Source organism: Podarcis raffonei, chromosome 17, assembly GCF_027172205.1.
Source record: "Podarcis raffonei isolate rPodRaf1 chromosome 17, rPodRaf1.pri, whole genome shotgun sequence".
Classification (NCBI taxonomy): domain Eukaryota; kingdom Metazoa; phylum Chordata; class Lepidosauria; order Squamata; family Lacertidae; genus Podarcis; species Podarcis raffonei.
In genome coordinates, this window is record NC_070618.1 from 22,918,856 (window position 1) to 22,941,186 (window position 22,331).

At 45.8% G+C, this 22,331-nt stretch overlaps 1 protein-coding gene across 1 annotated transcript in view; it reads left to right on the forward strand.

The window, feature by feature from the left end:
* The window catches only part of SVEP1 (sushi, von Willebrand factor type A, EGF and pentraxin domain containing 1), a 128,201-nt gene extending 112,058 nt beyond the window's left edge, over positions 1 to 16,143 (forward strand). The window contains exons 47-50 of the mRNA XM_053372176.1: positions 4,997 to 5,092; positions 9,049 to 9,144; positions 13,457 to 13,550; positions 15,382 to 16,143. Coding sequence (XP_053228151.1) covers positions 4,997 to 5,092; positions 9,049 to 9,144; positions 13,457 to 13,550; positions 15,382 to 15,412 — 317 coding nt within the window. The 3' untranslated portion in view covers positions 15,413 to 16,143. The remainder of the gene's footprint in view (positions 1 to 4,996; positions 5,093 to 9,048; positions 9,145 to 13,456; positions 13,551 to 15,381) is intronic.
* Positions 16,144 to 22,331: the final 6,188 nt, after the last annotated feature.

Genomic DNA, 22,331 nt, shown 5'->3' on the forward strand with positions numbered 1-22,331 from the left:
AGATTACATGTCATATTCTGGCAACTCTGGAGTTGTCCAGTGGATTAATGACAGTAAGACTCAGTGTGACTCGGAGTAACCTCAAGGGAAAAACCAATACAGTACTCAGCAGCTCACTCCCAGTTGTAGACCCCACTCAAGAAAGTGCAGAATATATTACTCACAACAAAAATCATAGTATTCTACATACTTAGTAGATCTGTATTACCGTATTTTTCGCATGATTGGACGCACCGGACCATAGGGCGCACCTAGTTTTTTGGGGGGGAAATAAAGGGAAAAAAATTTCCCTTTATTTCCCCCCCCCAAAGCAGGTCAGGGAAACCGAACCAGGTCGAGGAACAGCGGGACAGTGGCGCTGCGCCTCCCTGCTGTCCCCCGAGCTTGTAGGGCTGGCTGATGTCTGCCTGGCGCGCGGGGCACTCTGATTCAGGGCGCCCCGCCTGCCGGGCGGCAGGCTGCTATCCGCAGCTTGGGGAGCCTTGCAGGGAACTCCTGCAGGGCTCACCACCCTGTGGATGTCTGCCCGGCGCGAGGGGCGCTCTGATTCAGGGCGCCCCGCCTGCCGGGCAGCAGGCTGCTATCTGCAGCTTGGGGAGCCTTGCGGGGAACTCCTGCAGGGCTCCCCACCCTGCGGATGTCTGCCCGGCGCAAGGGACGCTCTGATTCAGGGCGCCCCGCCCGCCGGGCAGCAGGCTGCTATCCGCAGCTTGGGGAGCCTTGTGGGGAACTCCTGCAGGGCTCCCCACCCTGCGGATGTCTGCCTGGCGCGAGGGGCGCTCTGATTCAGGGCGCCCCGCCCGCCAGGCGGCAGGCTGCTATCCGCAGCTTGGGGAGCCTTGCGGGGAACTCCTGTAGGGCTCCCCACCCTGCGGATGTCTGCCCGGCGCGAGGGGCGCTCTGATTCAGGGCGCCCCGCGTGCCGGGCGGCAGGCTGCTATCCGCAGCTTGGGGAGCCTTGCGGGGAACTCCTGCAGGGCTCCCCACCCTGCGGATGTCTGCCCGGCACGAGGGGCACTCTGATTCAGGGCGCCCCGCCCGCCGGGCAGCAGGCTGCTATCCGCAGCGTGGGGAGCCTTGCAGGGAACTCCTGCAGGGCTCCCCACCCTGCGGATGTGTTCCCGAAGGGCCGGGCGCTCTGCTTTCAGGGCGCCCGACGCTCCGTGAAGCAGGCTGCTATCCGCAGCCTAGACATCCCTGCGGGATCTCCCGCAGGGTTGCCTAGGCTGCGGATGTGTTCCCGAAGTGCCGGGCGCTCTGCTTTCAGGGCGCCCGACGCTCCGGGAAGCAGGCTGCTATCCGCAGCCTAGACATCCCTGCGGGACCTCCCGCAGGGTTGCCTAGGCTGCGGATGTGTTCCCGAAGCACCAGGCGCTCTGCTTTCAGGGCGCCCGACGCTCCGGGAAGCAGGCTGCTATCCGCAGCCTAGACACGGCTAGCGGAGCACTAATCCCGAAGCTTGGGGCTGCGGAGCTCAGCGCGCCCCAAGCTTCTGGGTGCCGGCAAGGTCTAGACGGCTAGCGGAGACCTTGCCGGCACCCAGAAGCTTGGGGCGCGCTGAGCTCCGCACGCCCCAAGCTTCGGGATTAATGCAGCGCTCCGCTAGCCGTGGGAGAGCTGGGTCTCCCACGGCTAGCGGATAGCTTCCTGAAGCCTGGAGAGCGAGAGGGGTCGGTGCGCACCGACCCCTCTCACTTTCCAGGCTTCAGCGAAAGCCTGCATTCGCTCCATAGGACGCACACACATTTTCCCTTGCTTTTTAGGAGGGAAAAAGTGTGTCCTATGGTGTGAAAAATACGGTAGTATTTAAGTAACGTGAAGAGACAAAATGATGTAACCCCCTGCAACAGGTTTTCTGGGTATTGTGAGTGTGACACAGTGCTCAAATTCGTTCCACGTTAGACGCTGTGCTTCACATGGGTTTGATAAGAGGGACTTGCCGATCAAAAGGTTGGCGGTTCGAATCCTCGCAACAGGGTGAGCTTCTGTTGCTCGGTCCCTGTTCCTGCCCACCTAAGCAGTTCGAAAGCACGTCAAAGTGCAAGTAGATAAATAGGTACCACTCTGGCAGGAAGGTAAACGGCGTTTCCGTGCGCTGCTCTGGTTCGCCAGAAGCGGCTTAGTCATGCTGACCACATGACCCGGAAGCTGTACGCCGGCTCCCTCGGCCAATAAAGCGAGATGAGCGCCACAACCCCAGAGTCGTCCGCGACTGGACCTAATGGTCAGGGGTCCCTTTACCTTTACTCAGACCACCATGTGGCCCAATATGTTGTCAAATCAGTTTTAATTACTGCAATCTGATGACAGGGAGGAGATGATGGATGGGGTCCAGCCCCTACATATATTCTCCACTCTTGCCCTTCTTGGCTAATAAAAGCAAGCTGAAGAGGCAATTGACTGCGTGGGTCTAGGGGGTGATTTCATGCCTTGCCGCGAGAGGGGTGGTCATGCCATAAGCTTTAAAAGAGACAGTGGTTCATCCCCTCAAGAGGAGATCTCTGGACCCAGAAATATCTGTCAATTACCAGTTGCTAATATCTCCTTCTTTGGTAAGGTGTTTGGGAAGGTCGTGGCATGACAGCTTCAGGTGTGCTTGGAAAGAATCGGTCATCTAGTCCCACTGCAAGTCCAGCTTCTGGTTTGGGACCCAAATTGCCTTGGTCACCCTAGTCCGTTGGTCTTGGTTGGGAGAGAACTCAGAGGAGTGTGCCCCTGTTGATTCTCCTGGACTGCTTTCAGAATTTAGGAGCTGGGTGCACTGCTTGATAGTGGTTCTACTCTCAATCTCAGTTTCAGAAAGCAGCATTGGGTGACTTCTTCACCCCATGGGAGCTGTTCTGCAGGGTTCTGCAGGGATCATTCTTGTTGCCCGTGCTGTTTCGTATCTGTGTACAAAGTCACTGCAGGAGCAGCCATTGTGATTTGGAGTGAAGTGCCGTCAATATGCTGTTGACTCCCAGCTCTGTTCAAGGGAGGAAGTTCCTGCAGCCAGTAATTGGGTGGATATGGACCAATTGATTGAAACTGGACCCAGATGACAGAGGTTCACCTGGCTGGGTGGGTCCCAGGTCCAGAATATTTTATTTTATTTTATTATTAACCTACTGAAAAAGATTGAAGTAGGTCAAACATTGAATCCACTAGAGGGCAGCAGTGCATATGCATGTTCTTCTGTATAAATATTTAGCAAATGCAAGACCTACTTTTTCCTAACTGCGCCAAATATTTCTTCTACGTTATTTCAATAATCCTGAATTGAATTTACAGAAACTCTGTAAAAATAAGCCAATATTATCTCCAGTGAAGAAGTCAATGTCGTGCTTTCCTGATGCTTTTAGACTCCCAGCATGGCTTAAGTCCATGGATGGCAAGAGTTGTAGTTCAGCAACACCTGGAATGCACCTGTTGGTGACAGCTGGGTAGAGTGTTGGACTAAGGCCTAGGATGTGGGAATGTTAAGGATAGTAGGAAAGGATATATTGAATAAGTATTATCCTACCTTCACTCACACTAGTGGATGGTGTAGCATTGCAGATTCCCCTCAATATCGCAGGAAGCTAGTTTGCAGATTCGTATGAATCACTTTAGTTAAGCAATCCAATCTGGCTTGCCCAGATGAATTATTCCCGGTGTCCCCTTTTATCCCTCTTAAAAGAATAAAGACACAAGAGTAACAAGAAGTTTACTCACATTTCAGTTCAAGATTTGATCCCTGAAAGGCAGGCTTTGCTTAGTAGTTACCGTATTTTTTGCTCTATAAGACTCACTTTTTCCCTCCTAAAAAGTAAGGGGAAATGTGTGTGCGTCTTATGGAGCGAATGCAGGCTGCACAGCTATCCCAGAAGCCAGAACAGCAAGAGGGATTGCTGCTTTCGCTGCATAGCGATCCCTCAGGCTGTTCTCGCTTCTGAGATTCAGAATATTTTTTTTCTTGTTTTCCTCCTCCAAAAACTAGGTGCGTCTTGTGGTCTGGTGCGTCTTATAGAACGAAAAATACGGTACATAACAATCTGTGAGTTCATCTCACATGGAGATTGAGCTCATGTGCTGCTAGCTGAGAGCCAGCAGACAGCAAAATTACATTAAGAGATCAAAATGGCAGCAAAAGAGCAGCAAGCAAGCAAGAGAAGACAAGACTGAGAAAATGGCTGTGTGACTTGGCTCTTTTATGGAGTCGGCCCATCTCCCAGGTCACATGCAGGGGGAGAATGCTCCAGACCAGTGGAACAGAAAATTACACTGACTGGATGTCCCCCTGCCTGTGCCCACTCTAGGGAAATAAGGAATGTTGCATTTGATAGTTCCAATGGATGACATCCCACATAGGAGACCAAAGTATAAATCAACCACTCAGCCACGGAACTCACTGGCTGACCTGGGACAGTCACCTTCTCTCTGGCAAGCCTACCTTACAGGGTTGTCAGGTTGATAAAATGGGGAAAGGAAAACAAACTGTGCCACTTTGAGCTCCTTGCAGGAAATACAAGGTCTAACTGTAGGAAATAAATAAAATATTATTCCAGTGTTGCAGGTGGGGGCTCAGGCTGACAGGGTAACCTGACAAAATGAATTCAGTGGGTGAAGGCTACTAATTAAGGTGCTCATCCAGTATGCTAAACAGTGGTACCTCGGGTTACAGACGCTTCAGGTTACAGACTCCGCTAACCCAGAAATAGTACCTCAAGTTAAGAACTTTGCTTCAGGATGAGAACAGAAATCGTGCTCCGGCGGCCCGGCAGCAGCAGCAGGACGCCCCATTAGCTAAAATGGTACCTCAAGTTAAGAACAGTTTCAGGTTAAGAACAGACCTCCAGAACAAATTAAGTTCTTAACCCAAGGTACCACTGTACCAGATAATCCTTGCAAGCAAGGAAATCTACTTTGCCTAGAAACCACCTAGTGCCAAGAATGTTTGGAATGTGTCCTGTTCTGTAGCGCATCCTCTGCTTTCACTGTCCCACGTTCTCTAACCTGATGCCGCTCCCCTTTCCAGCTATTTGCCGGTTCCCGTGTCAGAATGGCGGCGTCTGTGAGAGACCAAATGTGTGTTCTTGCCCAGATGGATGGATGGGGCGTCTCTGTGAAGAGCGTACGTACCTTTATTATTTTTTTAAAAAATTCTGTGTGTGCTACCCACCTTAAGCACCTGAAATTATAGCCGTACCTTGAAAGTCAAACAGCTTAGTTCCTGAACGTTTTGGCTCCCAAACGTTGCAAACCTGGAAGTGACTGTTCTGGTTTGGGAACTATTTTTGGAAGCCGAACGTCCGACGGGGCTTCCGTGGCTTCCGATTGGCTTCAGGAGCTTCCTGCAGCCAATCAGAAGCCACGATTTGGTTTTAGAATGTTTTGGAAGTCGAACGGACTTCCAGAACGGGTTCTGTTTTACTTCCAAGCTCGACTTCTTCTTTCTTTGGCGTTCACTCGTAGCCGAGTAAGATTGTATTCCATAACCACAGTTTTAACAATGAGTCCGTAAGTGACTGTGGAGGCCAATTCTGGATCCACACGTCCTTCCACAGTGGGGACATAGGTTTCCAGGCAGGAGTTGATCACAGTGAGGGTTCGCCAATCGTGCCTTCCTCGTAGGACATTTCTCCCTTGTGTCCTGAGTTCGAGTGTCTTCAAAGCCCATGACACCTTTGGAAAAGGCTGTTCTCCAATTGGAGCACTTGTTTCCCAATTGTTGGTGTATACTACATTTTTAAAGATTTGCCTTGAGAGAGTCTTTAAACCTCTTCTGTTGACCACCAGCATTACGCTTTCCATTTTTAAGTTCAGAATAGAGTAGTTGCTTTGGAAGACGATAATCATACGACTGTATGCATCCCAAGTTTCCATCCACATTACTGGCATTTTCAGTGCTTGTCAGAATCGGTCCAGAAATAGTGAAAAGTTAAATCTTCCACAGAGAAGTTTGGACACCCTCACTATCCTGTATCACGATTGGTTCATGCCAATCATGCATCCCTCAGCGATGGTCATCTATCTGCAGCAAAACCCTAGAAATAACCAATCTCCGATGAAATACTGAAGCCACAGTCCTATCAGCATGCTTAGCTTGGAAATAACCCCCCTTTGAACCCTGTGGGACGTACGCCTAAGTAGATATTGCACTGGACTGCGCTGTAATAGTAGCAAATGTAATAAAATGTAGTCACAAAAGTTCTTCCTTCTCCGCACCCGGCAAGTTCAGATTGTTTGAGAATTGCAGAGCAGTGGCGTAAATATTACAAGGAGCATCCAGTGCACATCATCTTCATTTGCTAGCATTTTTTGTAACCAGGTGAACGGATTATACAGAAAAGATAAAGAGAGTCTAAACAACTCCGAGCCCAAATTTGCACTTCAGAGAGCAAAAACCAAGCAGACAGTTAAAAGAGAACCAGGTCAGGTGCATTTGGTGCTCCAGCTGCCAAAGCAAATGGAAATGACACTGTCTTGTCGGAGCCCTTTCTTTTAAAAGGGTTCGTCCTACATTGTACAGGAAATGCAATGGGTGGTATTGTGCTACGTTTTGCTCAGAGAAGATCCTCTGAAATTAATGAACATGACCAACTGGTTCTGCTAGCAGAAGCCCACATAAGGATTTCCACTAGTGCAATGCCCCCAGTGTCAGATTTACGTATAAGCTAAACAAGCTGCAGCTTAGGGCCTCACTCTCTTGGGGGGGGGCAAAAAATTTGAAGGAAAAAAACCTGTGGATGTACATTTCCAAAATATAAGATAAAAAACAAATAAAATAAAACCTACATACAGCAGCAGTGTTTTGTGTTGTGTAGGCTCCTATGATGTAAGTCATGGGCCCCGCCTGCTAGCCTGCTCCCTAAAATATCACTGGTTTGCTCATTTCTATATATAGGGTGCGTACATTCTGCATGGACTGGTGGCATGGCAACATGGGCAAATGGCTTTAGAGACCGGTTAGGTCCATAAATTGCCATATAGCATATATTCAACACAAAAAACAGTGACAATTTGTTGATGACAAAGGACAGCTGGATATATAAAGGGCCCCATTACCTTCAGTAGATTAGGGCCTCATCAAACCTAAATCCAGCCCTGAATGCCCCCCTCCCTTGCCTCTCTCCCCCATACCACCACAATGGTCTACAGGAGTCAGGAGAACACCTGGAACAGTGATGGGGATGGGAGGAAGAGAGGAGATCTTTCCAACAAGCAAGAGGTAACGCTTGCACTGATGGAACATTTGCAAAAGCAAGTCGCCGAAATCCTCTGTAATTTAGGTTCATTCATTTCTATAGGTTTGCTGCCAACCTGTCTTTCCCCCCTGTACAGATAAATATATATATGCCTTCATTCCCACTGTTTAAAGTAACATATTTACATTTACAAAGCAATTATAAATAATGAGAAGCTGTTTGGTGTTTGAAATCCAAACAAAGCAGGGAAATTTCTTCCAACTTGTATACTCTATGCTGATCACAAAACTTAACCTTTTCTAATGATAGTTTCTAAAGCACTATTCTAGGTCTGCCTGCCCACCGCCCCCTTTATGCTTGAACAGATCAGTCAGAGGTGGAGCAGACACACAGCTCTGGCCTTGCATTTGACATGTCGCCACTTGTTTCCTTACCTTAGTGTCGACAGCGATGCTAAATCGAGACTCCCAACACTTAGGGAATGCTTTTGTGCTCTTGGTCATTGCGATCTGCCACTGCAATTTACTTTTCAACTCTCTTTTGTAAGGAAAGGAATGGACAGCTGTCTAGATCCATCAAAGTTCATGTTTTCTTTTCTTTTTTTCCCATTTGGCTTGGAATGGTAGTAACATCCTATGGGGGAGGCTTAAGAATGCCTTATCTAATGTCATCGCAGTTTGTAAAGGATCTAATGTCGAGGGTGCTGCCAACCGCTGATATTTCATGTGCCTCTTAACTCAAAAAAAGAGTTAAAGGTTGCTGTTGAAAGTGCAGTTGGGAATTGTATAAAGACAATGTGATTTAACAGAGTAAGCTAGGGGGAAACGTTTGCAAAAACATATTTTTAAAAAACTTGGGCACTTTAAAAAATTTATTTTTGTTTTTATTTTGCTTTAAACTTTAACTTTAAACAAATACAGATAAATATAAACAACCAAAATTACAAAAGAAAAATCCTCGATGATAATAATAATGGAAAAGGCTTTTAAAAACCTACAAAAAATATCAAAGTACATGACATAGAACATAAGCCATTATGGGAAAGAAAAAAGAAAGAGGAAAGGAGAAGGAGAAGGAAGAAAAAAAGGGGGGATGAGTCAAAACACAAGAAGGCTCATCTATTGTACGCTTCCGTCAAGGTCACAACAGATCATTATTCTTATCAGTTCTCTCTATCTGCATTCCATAGAATCCCTCATCTTGGTATCAGGGAACATTTCCCTATGCGGTAACATTCTAAACATAACCAGGTCTTTATTGATGAACCCTTATCCCCTAGATAATTACCGTATTTTTCACTCCATAAGGCGCACCAGACCATAAGGAGCACTTAGTTTTTAGAGGGGGAAATCAAGGGGGGAAATCTTATTTCCGCCCCCCCAGCCCCAAAGAGCAAAGAAGCCAAGACAGCGAGTGGGATCCACCCTCTTTAGCGGCGCGCAACCTCTCCAGCTGGGAGAGGCTGCGCGTGGCTATGGCAATACCCCCACCTCCCACAAAAGCCCACAGGAGCTGCGCACCCTTTAAGGAGCGCACGGCTCCTGCGGGCTTTTCTACAAGGAGGGAGAAGGGACTGACTGGCCGCGTCAGTCCCTTCTCCCTCCTGGGGAAAAGCCCGCAAGAGCTGCGCGGAGCTTGTGTGCGGCTCTTGGGAGCTTTTCCTGCCTGCCTCCCCCCTGCATTCGCTCCATAAGACACACACACATTTCCCCTTACCTTTTAGGAGGGAAAAAGCGCGTCTTATGGAGCGAAAAATGCGGTATGTTTAAATAAGCTTGGGCATTTTAGTTCAATCATCCCACTTTATGAAAGTGGTTTTTCTGGTCCTAATATTGATGCATTTATTTTCTCTGGTACTCCCCCCCCCCCATCTTCTCTTTAGCAATCTGCATCCTGCATTGCCTGAATGGAGGTCGCTGTGTGGCTCCTTACCAGTGTGACTGCCAAGCAGGGTGGACCGGATCCCGTTGCCATCAGGGTAAACCTGTCTCACTTTGTGCCTCCCGCTATCTAACAGCAACATCTGTTATGCTGGTCTGTAATTGTTCCTGGGAAGCTTTGAGGGACAATGTCATAATCTTATCGTTGCACGCCACCCCAGTCTACTGAGACCTCAGGGGTTCCAGGCACCGAGGAGTCTGTGGTGTCTTTATGATATATGGCTTATTTACACACATATGCAACCTGAAGCTTTCAATGAAGGGGCTCACGGCAGCAGCACCCCAAAAGTCACCAGCTTATTCCATGATTGCAGCGTCAGCATCCATTCTCTGCAGTCTTCCTTGCTCTGAAAGCACATCCCAGCTCACCTTCTCTGCTTCCTGGTTACATCACTCCCTAAACTAAGCCCTCATTATCTACAGGGGGTGGGGCTCCAATTATTTACATACCAACACCTTTTTCCTTGAATGCTTTGAACTTCTGGTGGTTCACCCCAGGCAGAGACATCTCAAAAGAAGTTTCATCGACACTTGTTGATTTGGCTAGGCTTGCCAAGTCCAAAACACCAACCCAGGAAATGTGCCTCAGCTAATTAGCTTTGACATACATGCTAATTATCGAGGCTTAGAATACATGCTATGCTTCCTTAGAATCTAAGCCTTGGATAGACCGACACATAAGCTTAATTAAACATATTACATTACGTTGTAAATAAGTGTTTTTCTTAACTAGTCTTGCAATGAGAGTTTTCCAGCAAGGATGTTTCCACAAACACTCATAGCAGTGTTAACGTTCACATAGACCATTTAGCTATAAAATCTACATACAATATTTCCCAGTTGTTTTTTTTTAAAAAGTGGGTGGAGCTATGGTCTCAACCACTGAGCCTCTTGGGCTTGCCGATCAGAAGGTCAGCGGTTCGAATCCCCGCAACGGGGTGAGCTCCTGTTGCTCTGCCCCAGCTCCTGCCAACCTAGCAGTTCCAAAGCACACCGGTGCAAGTAGATAAATAGGTACCGCTCTGGCGGAAAGGTAAACGGTGTTTCCGTGCGCTCTGGCTTCCAGACAGGATGTTAGTATTTCACGCCTCTGTTGCTGCAGATGAGATTGGTGTAAATCACATCTGCAGCAACGGAGGCATGAAATACTAACAGGAGTTTGGATTTGATATCCCGCTTTATCACTACCCTAAGGAGTCTCAAAGCGGCTAACAATCTCCTTTCCCTTCCTCCCCCACCACAAACACTCTGTGAGGTGAGTGAGGCTGAGAGACTTCAAAGAAGTGTGACTGGCCCAAGGTCACCCAGCAGCTGCATGTGGAGGAGCAGGGAATCAAACCCAGTTCACCAGATTACGAGTCCCCCGCTCTTAACCACTACACCACACTGGCTCCAGAAGTGGTTTAGTCATGCTGGCCACATGACCTGGAAAATCTGTCTGCGGACAAATGCCGACTCCCTCGGCCTGAAGAGAGATGAGTGCCTCAACCCAATAATAATAATAATAATAATAATAATAATAATAATAATAATAATAATTTATTATTTGTACCCCGCCCATCTGACTGGGCTTCCCCAGCCACTCCTGGCGGCTTCCAACAAAGATTAAAAATGCATCAAAATGTCACACATTAAAAACTTCCCTGAACAGGGCTGCCTTCAGATGTCTTCTAAATGTCAGGTAGTTGTTTATCTCTTTGACATCTGATCAGATGTCACATTTGATATAGTCACCTTAGACTGGACTTAACAGTCCAGGGGTCCTTTGCCTTAACCTTTTACCTCAGGTCAGTGTGGTCCAACTTTTCATACGAAGTGGGCTGCAAAAGTACTTTGACACAGAACCCAGGGAGGGGCACACACTGCCTTGTGGGGGTGGTGGAATTTGAAGCACGCACCCCTCAGAGCCCTCATGCTGCTTTCTACCCAAAGCTGGCTAAGTGAGGCACTGGGAACTCTAGGAAGGAGATGTGAGGGCCCTCTGGGTCCTAGAGCCCTCCTACCTCCTTCCCAAAACTGGGAGATCACTAACTAGGCTTTGGGAAGGAGGCAGGAGGATGTGAGGGTCCTATCAGAGCCCTTGCACCTCGCTTACATGGCTTTGGGAAAGCAACGTGAGGGCTGGTGGGGGCATCAAATGTCCCTGAGGGCTGCCTAAAATGCCTTGAGAGCCCCCCCCCCCCGGTTTAGGTGCACACTTGAAATAACTTTAAGCATACTTTAAAAACATAAATGTGTGTGGCAAGCTCACGAGGGTCACAGTTGAATGTATTTGCCCTTCATTTCCAAACCTGTAATATTCGAGGCATCCATTATGTATTGTCTTGAGAGGATTGTGCCAATGTTTTTTTTAAAAAATAAACTCCTTAAATAGGACTTCCAGTTCGTCTTGGGCTGCAGCCCTATGAGGTGTAAGCCCCGAGGGAAAACAGTTGGACTTCTAAGTAAACAGCCATAGGATTGCACTCTCAGTTATTTGTTCCTATCAAACCTAGTCTTTGTGTCTCAGATTTAACAGGAAATGCTAGGGTTTTATCTCTCTGCCCATTTTCCGGGTAATTAAATAGCTAGCACAGTGAAACTACTATAGCTATCAAATGGCTATTTGGGCACTATTCCTACTGAGTAAGATTAGTTCCTTAATTATTTGTCCCTTATAGTTCAGCTACAGGCTGTTCCTTTTAGTATAACACCTTCCACAGAGATTCTGCCCCTTTTCCCACTTTACATCCATGTCCAGTTATCAACAAACAGAGAAGTCCTTATCAAATCATTGCATTTTTCAACTATTTGTTTTCTGTACCTTTCTCTCTTTTTTTGGTTTTTCTTTCCATTCCCTGTTTTCTGGGTTATAAGAACTGAGATGGATTCCGCGCATGCAGGTTAAGAGAATTGGTTTAAAATGTATGTTTCTGGAAACAAAAAACAACAAATGACTTTTGCTGTCATGATCCCTTCATGTCTGTCAATGGAAACAGGCACATAAAAAGGTAAAGGGACCCCTGACCATGAGGTCCAGTCGCGGACGACTCTGGGGTTGCGGCGCTCATCTCACTTTACTGGCCGAGGGAGCCAGCGTACAGCTTCTGGGTCATGTGGCCACCATGACTAAGCCACTTCTGGCAAACCAGAGCAGCGCACAGAAAAGCCATTTACCTTCCCGCTGGAGCGGTACCTATTCATCTACTTGCACTTTGACGTGCTTTCAAACTGCTAGGTGGGCAGGAGCAGGGACTGAGCAACGGGAGCTCACCCCAACACGGGGATTCGAACCGCCAACCTTCTGATCGGCAAGCCCTAGGCTCTGTGGTTTAGACCACAGTGCCACCCACGTCCCTCCCTTTAATCTGCACCCGTCACAAAAAGTTTGCACCATAGAGAAATAAGCCCTATTTTGCATGTACAAATTCATCCTCAGTTGTAAGCGTATGTGTAAATATTTTCTGTTCTCAAGGAACGAAAATCGGATGACACTGCAGGGAGCTCTGATAGAAACCTCCCTGAAGTTTGTCGTGATTCATGCCTTCCTTTTCTGAAGAAAGGGTTTGGGGGAACAGCGGGTGGGTGATTCCTTCTCTTTTTTTCAGCAGCCAAAAGAAGAAAAAGCCAATGCATATGAAAAAGCAAAGCAGTGCAGAGAAAGGCTGAGGCCTATGGCAATGAAGGAAATGTACATATGGGAAAGAAGGCGTAGGAATAAAGAGGCAGAGCTATGAAGGGCAAACTGTCCGCTTCCACTAGCCACTGAAAGTTTCTCCCTAGACCTCCATTTGTTTTGCCTCCACATGAACAGAACAAAAACCCCTGGAGTTTTCAAAACTGATGTACAGGATCCTTCCATTTGTTTATTATTATTTTTAAAAGACACACCTGCTTGCATTATCATGGCAAGCCATGCAGTTAAACTGGCTGAAAACTTGTTCAGTTGGAAACCGTTATGTGTAAGCAGTTACAGTGTACCTCGGGTTAAGTACTTAATTTGTTCCGGAGGTCCGTTCTTAACCTGAAACTGTTCTTAACCTGAAGCACCACTTTAGCTAATGAGGCCTCCTGCTGCTGCCGTGCCGCTGGAGCATAATTTCTGTTCTCATCCTGAAGCAAAGTTCTTAACCCGAGGTACTATTTCTGGGTTAACGGAGTCTGTAACCTGAAGCGTATGTAACCTGAGGTATCACTTTATACAGGCCACAATGTAAACTGGGACGGCTAGCCTCCATCTCCCCCTCCCAGATGTTGTTGGGACTACAACACCCATCGTCCAGTGTGGCCCTTCAACATCTGAAAGGCCCATGGGTTAGCAACCCGTGATGCAAACAAATGCTAATGTGGATCTGTGGTCTTCTAATACAGCTGTCTGCCAGTCTCCATGCTTAAATGGTGGGAAATGCGTACGACCAGATCGGTGCCATTGCCCGTCACCTTGGACTGGACACGACTGCTCTAGGTATGTATGTAGTTTCCCCTGCGGCTTGATGGAGGTAGAAACTGTCTCTCATGTCTTGTTATGCTGCCATTTCTACAGGGATATACGCTCTGTATTTATCACTCCTGTTATACAAAAATCTCCAAATGGGTCCGAATTTCAATGTCTAAAACTCCTGGTAGAGGACAAGGATCCAGAGATCACGCTAAGGGTGGCCAAATTCTGTGCGACTGCCATAAAACTTAGGGAACAAGCTGTACTACCAAAATGATTAAGGTTAATTTTAGGTTATATTTTAGTGATCAAGATTTAATATATATTTTTAACTGCAGCTATATCTGAATTGCCTCTGTCATACCCAATTGCAATTCAATGTATTCCTGTTGTGTTTTATGATTTTCCTGATATAGTAAGTGAGCCAGAACTGGTCTGTGACCGTAATAATAAAATTCAATTCAATGTATGTAGTTTTGGTTTAAGAGTTTCGTCCCAAATTCTGGCCTCTCTGTACACACAACCACTTACAACAGGTCTGGAGAAGGTAGAATCATTTGTTGTTGTTGTTTAGTCATTTAGTCATGTCCGACTCTTCGTGACCCCATGGACCAAAGCATCCTAGAATTGTTGAGTTGGAAGGGACCTCATGGGTCATTAATTCCAAGCCCCTGCAATGCAGGAATCTCACCTACAGCATCCAGGACAGATGGTCATTCAACCTCTGCTTGGAAACCTCCAAGGAAGGAGAGTCCACAACCTCCCAAGGAAGCTGAATGCGGCCCCCTGGACCTCTTTCTTTGACCCTTGGAGCTCCTCTCCTGCCTCACTTCCAGGCCCAACACCTTGCTCACCCTATTTTTCACCCAAGTGTTTTTGCCTTGCACGAATTCTTCCTTGCTAGGTGAAGGATCGAGAGGAATGTGTGGCTATATGTCGAAGCTCATCTATTTCAGCTGGGAAATGTGCTTAACATTGCTCCCTCCCCTTTTTCCTCTGACTGACAACCACTGGCATGAAACTCCCAGAAGCTTCCTAATAATAATAATAATAATAATAATAATAATAATAATAATAATAATTTATTTATACCCCACCCATCTGCCTGGGTTTCCCAACAGAATATTGAAAACACAATAAAACATCAAACATTAAAAACTTCCCTAAACAGAGCTGCCTTCAGATGTCTTCTAAAAGTCAGATAGTTGTTTATTTCTTTGACATCTGACAAGAGGGTGTTCCACAGGGTGGGTGCCACTACCGAGAAGGCCCTCTGCCTGGTTCCCTGTAACCTCACTTCTCACAGTGAAGCCTTAAACGGCTCAGGACTGTAATACCTCAAGGACTGCCTCTTTCCATATGAACCTACCCAAACCCTGAGATCACCTTCTGAGGCCCTTCTTCCTGTGCCTCCTCCTTGAGAGGTCCGAAGGGTGGCAACACGAGAACGGGGCCTTCTCTGCAGTGGCTCCCCATTTTGTGGAATGCTCTCCCCAGGGAAGTTCTCCTGATGCCTTCATTACACACCTTTAGGCAGTAGGCAAAAATGTTCCTTTTTAACCAGGCCTTTGGTTGATCTGTTTGACATCCTATACCCTTTTCAAATGTGGCTCTTTTTGGGGGATGGGGCTTTATTGGGTTGTTTTTATTCTGATTATATATGTTGTGGTTTTTTCTGTGAACCGCCCTGAGACCTCCAGGTGTTGGGCGGTATATAAACTATCATCATCATCATCATCATCATCATCAGGCCAGACGTCTTCCTGATGCAGCCCACCCTGCTTTGTCCTTGTGTGTAATGATCTGTAGTGAATAATTAACCTGTTTTTTCCCTCTTGTTCCATGTGTGCTAATCTAGGAAAAGGAAATCTGGATTCCACCACTTTTAACATGAACTCTGGACATTCCAGGACTGATCCAGTACACCCTGGTATTTTACAGGCATTGTAAAATCGAACCCAGTGCAGGGTTTGTTTGTTTTTTTTAAACAACGGCAACGTGTTTGAGTTTTTTAAATGTTCTTTTTAAATTTTGTATGATGTTTTCTTAATACTTTTTTTATTTTGAAAAGAACCACCTTTTTCACATGCAGAAGTGTTATCGTATATGCTGCTGTCAGTACACACAAATGTACAAACAATGTTGTCGACTGAGAGTATTTTTTAATTATTGTTGCAAATCCTTGAGCATAAGTTGTGCCCTGTCATCCTCTGGTTCACACACACACAAACCTGCCCATCCCACCAATTTTCGAAAGGAGTTTTTCATGTGGCATGGAAACCCTACTGTTTGAAGGAGACAAATTCATCTGTCCCCACTTCCCACAACAGAGAAAGAATTGTGCGATTCTTTCAGACCTGACCATCACAATAATAAATAGAAGGCATCCCCCCTTGATTAGCTCTGGTGTGAAGCAACACACAATCACTTTACTGTAGATTTATGGCTTACATATTTAAAACACACACACACATGTGTTGTGGTGGTGCTTGGTTGCCGTTTAATTCAGAATTAAATAAACAAAACACTAGTTGCTGTTTTCGTAAAAGAGATGGAAATTAGGCTTCTTATTTGCCTGCCACTGACATCATTTGTTTGCTGTCCTTCCTTCCTTTTTAAATATATATATTCATTTTCCATTTTCGTTCATTACATACATCTCAAATTCTTAATGTTTACTACATATTCCTCCCTCCCTCCCCTCCAAGACTTCCCCCAACTTGCGTTTCTGGTTTGTTTCTATTTTCACCCTCTTTGCTCTCTCTCAACAGAAAAAGTTATTAATGACATAACATCAAACCTTAAAAACATAAAAATAAAATTAAATACGTCATCTTATTTCACTATCTTCCAAACATTTTCTGATTCTAATAATGTGGATGTTTATTTGCCATCCTTCCTTCCTGAGTGAGGCCGTTACAACTAGTGATCCTAAGCAATACAAAGGAGTGGTGGTCACAGTACTGTAACTTTCATCACCAGAGATCTCAAACTATAATGATTCAGCCACTGCTAAAATTAAAAGGTGGTCAGGAACAAAGGGGGAAGGGCGATGTTTGGACCCAGTGCTAATTCTGCTGTATTTCATGTATGAATTTACTACTTTCCAGCCTGAGTGTTTTCCATAGAACAACAGGTGCTTCTTCCACACTTCCTACTCTCTACAAAAAATGACACTATTTGCCACTTAATTAGACACTATTTGCTTGCTTAATGGTCACTCCTTGATCACTGAATTCTGGTTCTACCCCTGCCCTGTGGCACCTTATTTTTGGCTTCAAAGAGTATTGCAGCTTGCTCCTTAGAGGTGTAAATGGGCTTAGCTTTGCTAGATTGTCTTCTGCCAAGGAGTTCACTGTGACACAGAGTAATGTGACTGGTGAGCCCACCTTACCCCCACACTTTGCCGCTTCCATATTGCATTGCTTGCAATACCTGTGATTAGGACTCAAAGACTCGCAGCAAAACAATACAAGTTATTTTTTTATTATGAGTGTATTGCAGTTGCCCATAAGCTCCAGACTTAAGCTTGTGGTGGCGGATTTTTCGGAAAAGTGTGGATGGAATCAACGGCTGCGTCCATCGCAAGTTTTCAGGAGGCTCGTAGTACATTTGCATGTAATCTATGTTTAAACAAAATGATCGGAGACTGAATCTGCCCTGTAGGCTTCTGTTTTTTAAAAAAAAAAAAAACATGGTAGTGCACTGCAAATGTTACACACTTGTTGTTGTTTAGTCGTTTAGTCGTGTCCGACTCTTCGTGACCCCATGGACCAGAGCACACCAGGCACTCCTGTCTTCCACTGCCTCCCGCAATTTGGTCAAACTCATGCTGGTAGCTTCGAGAACACTATCCAACCATCTCGTCCTCTGTCGTCTCCTTCTCCTTATGCCCTCCATCTTTCCCAACATCAGGGTCTTTTCCAGGGAGTCTTCTCTTCTCATGAGGTAGCCAAAGTATTGGAGCCTTTGCTTCAGGATCTTTCCTTCCAGTGAGCACTCAGGGCTGATTTCCTTCAGAATGGAGAGGTTTGATCTTCTTGCAGTCCATGGGACTCTCAAGAGTCTCCTCCAGCACCATAATTCAAAAGCATCAATTCTTCGGTGATCAGCCTTCTTTATGGTCCAGCTCTCACTTACATACATCACTACTGGGAAAACCATAGCTTTAACTATATGGACCTTTGTTGGCAAGGTGATGTCGGTACTTTTTAAGATGCTGTCTAGGTTTGTCATTGCTTTTCTCCCAAAAAGCAGGCGTCTTTTAATTTCATGGCTGCTGTCACCATCTGCAGTGATCATGGAGCCCAAGAAAGTAAAATCTCTCACTGCGTCCATTTCTTCCCCTTCTATTTGCCATGAGGTGATGGGACCAGTGGCCATGATCTTCATTTTTTTGATGTTGAGCTTCAGACCGTATTTTGCGCTCTCCTCTTTCACCCTCATTAAAAGGTTCTTTAATTCCTCCTCACTTTCTGGGCATAGGAGCCAACCCCTAGGGGCCGAGGTCCCTTCGGCCCCCCTCAATAAAATATCTGAGGGGGCCAGGTCCCCCCCCACACAAGTTGATGGGCATTGCCATTCAAATGGTGTGTGTCACATATTGTGATCAATAATGTAGCGTAGGGCTTTCCTGCTCCCCCCCCCTAATATTTTATTCAAGTTGGCACCCTGAAACAGGGAATGAGATTACTTCCCATCTGTAACGTACTTGAAATACCAGTTCTGTGCCACCCACTTAAGCATTTGTGTTGTGGATAGACAACCATAACTGTTAGCTGGGAAAATATCTCTGTACTTGGGAGTTAAACATTAACTTTCAGCTGACGGTGGAAGACCACTGACTAGGGCCCTGGTTTGAAAGCAGCCCGTGTGTCTGATAGCAGTCAGATTCATTCCAAAAGGGTAGGAAATAATTGTTAATTTTGTATAACCTCACTGTTACAGACCTTTCTGAGCACAGCCGGGCTCTCCCTTTCTGGTGCATGTGCACAACTACAAGAATTTTATTTTTAGGTTTTTGCAGGGGCTTGGAGATACTAAGAGCAAACAGGATAGAAAGACAAAACATATAGCCCTTTTACCAAGAACCTTTAAAAATTAAGAGGAGGATGAGTCAAAATAATGAAAATGCATTTTCCAGTAAATACATGGTCACCACTGTCTAGTTTTGTTTTGTTTTTTTAGATCATTTTTATTAAGTTTTCCATTTTAACAACAATCCAATCAAATCACATTAAGTATTCCAAATTATACATATACATATCAAATAATCCAAATATTCTGCCGAATTATAATTTTTTTATTGGGACTTCCCATGCTTCAAATTCGGGGGGGCTCTGGTCATCTCATATCTCTACTGATTTTGATAGTCATTTCTAATAGTTCCTTTAAATCTTCCTGTTGTTAACCTACCCATGTCTAGTTTTGAGCAGGAAGTGTAATGAAGAATCAGCCCTGGGAGAGCAACTGTGTATAACACTGACTAAACTAAGAATATATTGTCCTGCAATTCCACTGACATTCTTTTTTCACAGCCTTCCCCCCTTCATTATCTGCTCCTGTCATTGCAATAGCAGGCAGCAATCTCCACAACATAATGCACACGTGCTGGAACATTGCATACATACACTAATGATTAGCTTATCTTCACACAGAGACTTTTAAGAGAACTTGCTGTTCTACAAGATTTACAGAGCGATACATGCGCAGACCAAACCCTATGCATGTTTACTCATAAGTAAGTCTTGCTGAGTTCAGTGAAGAGTAACTCCCAAGTCAGAGTATACACTTCCACCTTAGAAACCTTCATTGAGTGGGTAAGAAAGGGAATTTAAACTCAGCTGCCATTGCCTTCCTCGAATCATTGTAAAATTGCCCCATTTTCCTCTGTGTTCAAGCATTCTGTGTATTATTTTATCCTGGTGGCATTCTGAATCATACCTTTCCCTGAAAAAAGCCCGTATTTTGAACCACACTTTTGATCTGTCGGGGAGGGATCATAAAGCCAACCAACCTGTTTTCAGTTCTAGCTGTTTGTACATTTTGCTGTTTATATGGTGAGCAGGCAGAGAGTTCGAAACCTAACGACCCAGAGGCAACCCTCAAGAACAGCACGGCTGCTGCGAGGAAACAATAAAAGGCTGGATTGGTGAATTTCAATCTCTTTTTACTATACGAAATCCTCAGAGGAATTAACCTGTTGTTGTTTTTTAAAAAAATTAAATTCAAATAATGTATTGTCATTTATGTCACTGCTTGTCATGTGTTTGAACAATTTCTGTGTGATGCACTTTACAATGTAAATAAAGTTGCACCCCATTTATTACCTGTACTGTTCATTGTTGACACCAATCAAAGGGGGCTCTTTCTTAGCCCAGGCCAGCTCCACCTGGCCTAATGTAAGGGACTGGTGGAACCTTCCTGAACCTTCCCGAGAAGAGGAGGGCAGTATAGATTTATAATGGTGGTTTGCAGAAAGTCATGTTGTTGTTGTTGTTTAGTCGTTTAGTTGTGTCTGACTCTTCGTGACCCCATGGACCAGAGCACACCAGGCACTCCTGTCTTCCACTGCCTCCCACAGTTTGGTCAAACTCATGCTGGTAGCTTCGCGAACACTATCCAACCATCTTGTCCTCTGTCGTCCCCTTCTCCTTATGCCCTCCATCTTTCCCAACATCAGGGTCTTTTCCAGGGAGTCTTCTCTTCTCATGAGGTGGCCAAAGTATTGGAGCCTTTGCTTCAGGATCTGTCCTTCCAGTGAGCACTCAGGGCTGATTTCCTTCAGAATGTCCATGGGACTCTCAAGAGTCTCCTCCAGCACCATAATTCAAAAGCATCAATTCTTCAGTGATCAGCCTTCTTTATAGTCCAGCTTTCACTTCCATACATCACTACTTGTAAAACCATAGCTTTTACTATACGGACCTTTGTTGGCAATTCCCTAAAACATTTGCACCCCCTAGACCTATTGAATGCACACATAATATCAATCACATGGAAACCTTGATGAGCATATACGAAAAGTGACTCATGGCCACATGTTAGGGCCTGGCAGTGAGAAGGGATGAAATAATTACAGCATTGTATGTTGTGGGTTTGGCTGAACAGCTTGCTGTTTTCCAACACCGCTACGCCGGCTTGTGGTTGATCTGCAGTCTGGTTTCAGTACTTCAGCCTCCATACAGACACCAACAGCGTGACACAGAAACTCATGATGCTCTGCAGGTGGAAGAAAATGCTTGCCCAAATCCACAACGCCGCCTCAAGGTCTTTGCTCATCAGAACTGGTTTAAGAGGATTAATGCCATCAGAGGGAATTCAAGCTCTGAGCCACCCCAGCAGTTAATTGCAGGAATCATTAAACAGCGTGTAATGTTTATTCTCCACAACACATGCCTATAGCCTTTTCAGGGCATAGAAAGGCTGGTGGCCACACCTAGTGATGCTTCTCTTTCAGATGTTGCCAGAACCTTAATGAGATCATTAAAGAGTGTTACTGAGCCTGATACAAACTCAGGGGGTGGGTTACAATTCTCTTTGGCGGAATGTGGGGAGGAATGGAGAAGGCCAGCTCAACAACAAATGTCCACAAATGAGCTAGGAAGAACACCTCTTTCATTTTACCCAGACCCCCAGCGTGGAGAAAGAACAAAATGGAGCAGCCTCAATGATGACTGCTTTGGGAAGGCAGATGCCATAAATGTAGGCCTGGAAACCTGCAGAAGAGAAAGGAACTTCGGGCATTGCAATAGGGCAGGGAGGAAAATGGTTGTATGCTACCATTTACAGCACAATCCTATGCAAATTCAGTTAGCAGTAAGGCCCAGTGTGATATACCTGAAGGAGCGTCTCCACCCCCATCGTTCAGCCCGGACACTGAGGTCTAGCTCTGAGGGCCTTCTGGCGGTTCCCTCCCTGTGAGAAGTGAGGTTACAGGGAACCAAGCAGAGGGCCTTCTCCGTGGTGGCACCCGCCCTGTGGAACGCCCTCCCATCAGATATCAAGGAAATAAACAACTATCTGACTTTTAGAAGGCATCTGAAGGCAGCACTGTACAGGGAAGTTTTTAATGTTTGATGTTTGATCATGTTTTTAATATTTTGTTGGGAGTTGCCCATAGTGCCTGGAGAAACCCAGGCAGATGGGCGTGGTATAAATAATACATTGCTGTTGTCCATAGGATTATACTCTCAGTCCCCGTTTTACTTGATCTGGGGGGGCAGCTGCCCCCCCTGACCCCACCCCCCGGGTACGCCCATGCAGGCATTGATATTAGCACACTGATGTGCACACTCATTTTCGCTTTGCTCAGCCCAAGGCAGGAAAAAAGTCACTCCTCTTGGCTCACCCATAGGCTCACGCATCTCAGCAACCGGGACGAAACTGCCAGATTTAAGCAAAAGGACGAGGGGAAAGTCACACAGCAACTCTAGAGTTCATGGTGGAATCCCAACGCCATGGCTTTTCAAAGGGTCTGACCCTTATTCTGAAACCACCTTCCCACAGAATTAGTTACAGGTAGGTAGCCGTGTTGGTCTGCTGTAGTCGAAACAAAATAAACAAATTCCTTCCAGTAGCACCTTAGAGACCAACTAGGTATGAGCTTTCGTGTATCTGAAGAAGTGTGCCTGCACACAAAAGCTCATACCAATAACAAACTTAGTTGGTCTCTAAGGTGCTACTGGAAGGAATTTGTTTATTTTGTACTCACAGAATGTAAGCTTGTCAACACAGCACAAAGCAGGTCAGTGTCTGCACAAAGGAAGCCTTCTCTGACTTGAGCTAAGCGTTCTGGAAGTAAAGTTC